Source organism: Arachis hypogaea, chromosome 10 (assembly GCF_003086295.3).
Source record: "Arachis hypogaea cultivar Tifrunner chromosome 10, arahy.Tifrunner.gnm2.J5K5, whole genome shotgun sequence".
NCBI lineage: Eukaryota > Viridiplantae > Streptophyta > Magnoliopsida > Fabales > Fabaceae > Arachis > Arachis hypogaea.
Genome location: NC_092045.1, coordinates 93,416,813 through 93,420,213, shown reverse-complemented (window position 1 = coordinate 93,420,213; position 3,401 = coordinate 93,416,813). Strand labels below are relative to the sequence as shown.

The window sequence follows — 3,401 nt, the reverse complement described above, 5'->3', positions numbered from 1 at the left end:
AAATCTGATTTAAATTAGTTATCATATCTTTAGGATTTTAAAATTTAAATTAAATTTGGTCAAATCCAATAATATCAAATTTAATTTAAATTAATTATCTTACCTTAAAGAGATTTAAATTAAGTTATCTTATCTTTTAATTAGTTTGTCAAGGACCTATTTAAACACATTTGGTGAGACAATTTACAACTTTTAATGAATAAAATTTTCTTAGTGTTGTATGCACATTTTTATAGTGTGATTAAGTAAGGTGAGTGATTTGCTTAGATTTTCAAAGTCAGGTTCTTTGAAGGTCTAACAAAAAAAACCCTTCTAGTAACCTAAGAAAAAATTTTTTAGAGGTATGGTAAAAAATACCTTACAATAACCTAAGTTGCAAAGAACAAATTTTTTAGAGATATAGTAAGAAAACCCTTACCTATCCTTTTATATTTTCACTATATATTTTCTTTTGCATCTTTTCTCTATTTTTTTCTTATTCCTTTATCCTGGTTATAATTTCTTATCAAAAATTCGGACAGTTTTTTTTTGCTCCCTAATATTACCTTTTACCAAAACACTCTCTGGATCGTTTTTACCAAAACACACTCCGTATCATTAGGAAAGAAAAAAAAACCTACACAACATCAAACAAAATCAAACAAAAGCACCAATATTCTCCTGCCAAAACCAATTAAGCAATTTTCTACCCATACAATATGCAATAAAATGAACTTTTTCGCATTTTGTTTAAAGAAATCCTCGACCCTCTGTTCCTTGATTAATGAATCATTAAGAAAAATCTTAGAAATCACAAAAACATATATCCAGTACTGTCCTACATAATAGAAAAAAAAATGTACACCGTCAAACAACCATGTTTTTAACGGTTAAGACATTCAAAAATCATCAAAATTTCCAAATTACTATCGAACAAAATAAAAAAGTGGCATATATAACAAGATCAGGAGACATATAGCCCAGCAACCAACTAGTTTAAATATGAAACTATACTAAATTCATACAATTGCATATTCCACAAATGCTCGATACACTTCGTCCTGTTTTAGATAATATATCATCCTTAGCTATCTGAAAAATAACATAGCAAGTAGAAAGGGTGAAACAAATATTCTTCGGATAAAAAATAATCCATCCATTTAATTATTTTCAGCCAATATGATTATTAAAAATTATTTGCTTTTAACTTCAAGAAAAACATAACTCACAGACAATAGTTTGACTTAGCATAGTATTCCTTTTTATTGTTTTGTTCTATAATTCTCATAGGTGAGTTATGTTTCTTCTTGAAGTTAATCATCTGCCATAGAAGTACACCAAATACGTGAAACTTAAAAAGTTATAGCGATATACAGACTTGTGCTAAAATCGCTCATAATCTTACTATGATAGAATAAGAACAAGCCAAACTAACAATAACATTAAAACTTAGAAAAACTGAAACTAAGCTGCAGGAAAATCAAAATTGAAAAACTGTCAAATTAATTTTTTTGTGAGTTGGATTTTGGTGAACAAGTGAACTAAAACCTCCATTTTGCTTCCCTTTCCTCCAACTCCCAAACATAAAATTCTTGAATCAATGGAGATAAATATATATCATACAATACTAAAATGCCATGAACCTAAACATATCAAAATAAAATCAAAATGCCAAAATCCAAAAAAAAAAATAAAAAAGCAACCAAGATATATACCTAGGAGGACGACGAGCTATTTGCTTGATATATCAACTTAGCTCGGCGTAGAATTCAGCTATCTCCGCATACAATTTATTTTCAGCGTCTTTGAACTTCTTGCACCTAGCCTCGATGTCTTCCCTCTTTGAGACTCCAAGTAACTCTATTCCCTTTCTAATATAATCTTCACTGAAAGGCTTACCAAAAGTCCCATCGTACCTCAACATTGAAGTCAAAGCTAAACTAGTCACAGAAAATTCACTCATCCTTCTACCTTCATTTGAATCCAAAGGTTCAGAATTTAGTTTGGACTTTGCTTCAGCTTTTTCATTTGAATGGGGCACTAGTGCCTTCTTGGAAGTAATCTTCGCAGCCTTCTCATTATTAACTGTATCCTTTTTTGCAGTTTCGTTGAGCACTGTTTCACCGCCACAACCATCGTGGCCCCAAACATTCTTTCCCAACTGAAGTGCTTCCAACTCGTGCGGCTTTAAGGTTGTCCCCTTGCCGTTCTTCTCTTTTTCTAGGTTGTTCTCAAACTTCTTCTTCAGCTGGCGGATCTTCTCCTTCAATTTCATGCATGATGCATTTGCCCGAATCAAATTCGACCCCTTCATAAATTCGTAAAATTCATCAGCGCATTTATAGGGTTCCTTCCCTGTTTTTGCGATGAACTCAGACAGGCCTTTCAAGATACCTATCTCATCTTTCTTGCTGAAAATCCTCTGAAAGAGGGATTTGGATTTCTGCGGATCCTCTTCAACGGAGCTGACGGCGTGATCCTCCTGTGCCTTCTTCCCACGTTTTGGTTGGTTCGAGTGGTCGATACTATTTTCGGCTGCGCGCTTTGACCCGGATTTGGTTTGACTGACAGAAGCCGAAGGTTGAGACTTCAACTTTGGAGAGGGTTTAGAAGAATATGACGAGGGTTTGAAAACTTTTTGCGGTTGAGGCTTCCTGGGAACCAGCACGTGTTTCTCACGTTCATCTTCGCCTTCGTCTGTGTCTTCGTCCTCGTCAGATGAAGTTGCTGCTTCTTCTTCCTCGCTGCTATCTTCTTGTTCAGGCTGAGGCCTGGGAACCTGTGATTCGTTGTCAGAGTCTTCAGGAGCGACTTGCTTCTGCTTCGCCAAGGAAACTCCAAAATTCAGGAGGGAAAAAGTGAATTTAGGACTAGGGTTTGTCTTAGTTCACTCTCTGGACAGACTTGGCGAATTTTAAAGGCACTAGCAAGGTTCTGAAAACCGGACTGGATCGGCCGGTCAAACCGGTTCAACCGGGAACCAGCGGTGCAAGCGGTCTGGTCCTCCCTTTATAACCGTTCGAAAGAAAATCGGTGGAAAGCCGGCGAACAGGCCGAAAACCGGTCGATTGGGCTGGCCGGTTCAGATAAAACGACGTCGTTTTTAAACTTGTAAAGAAAAAAAAGAAATTGATCCACTGATCCAGTGATCCCTCGTGACCCAACCCCCTCTTCCCCCAATCATTCATTCATCCATGTTCTGGAGAACTCTGAATGAAAGAAACCCTAGCCGCGTTGCCCTCCGCCTAACACAGCTCCTCAGCGTCGTTGTCTAACCCAGCTCCTCTTCGACTCTTCATCTTCACTGGCTTCTCGACACGGACCCAGGTTAGTGGCTTCTCTTCTTCATTTTCACTTTGGTCGTCTTCCTCAATTTTTGCTCCATTTCTGATTTTTCTTCAAGTCTGCTTCAATTTTTGTTC

The 3,401-nt window shown here is 36.7% G+C and overlaps 1 protein-coding gene across 1 annotated transcript; it reads right to left on the bottom strand.

Annotated features, from left to right (window-relative positions):
• Window positions 1-783: 783 nt before the first annotated feature.
• On the bottom strand, window positions 784-3,098 carry LOC112717741 (uncharacterized). The gene is made up of 2 exons (XM_029289405.2): window positions 1,695-3,098; window positions 784-1,071 (listed from the first exon to the last, which is right to left on the bottom strand). The coding sequence occupies exon 1, from the start codon at window positions 2,291-2,293 to the stop codon at window positions 1,727-1,729; it is 567 nt and encodes a 188-aa protein (XP_029145238.2). The 5' UTR covers window positions 2,294-3,098; the 3' UTR covers window positions 784-1,071; window positions 1,695-1,726.
• Window positions 3,099-3,401: the final 303 nt, after the last annotated feature.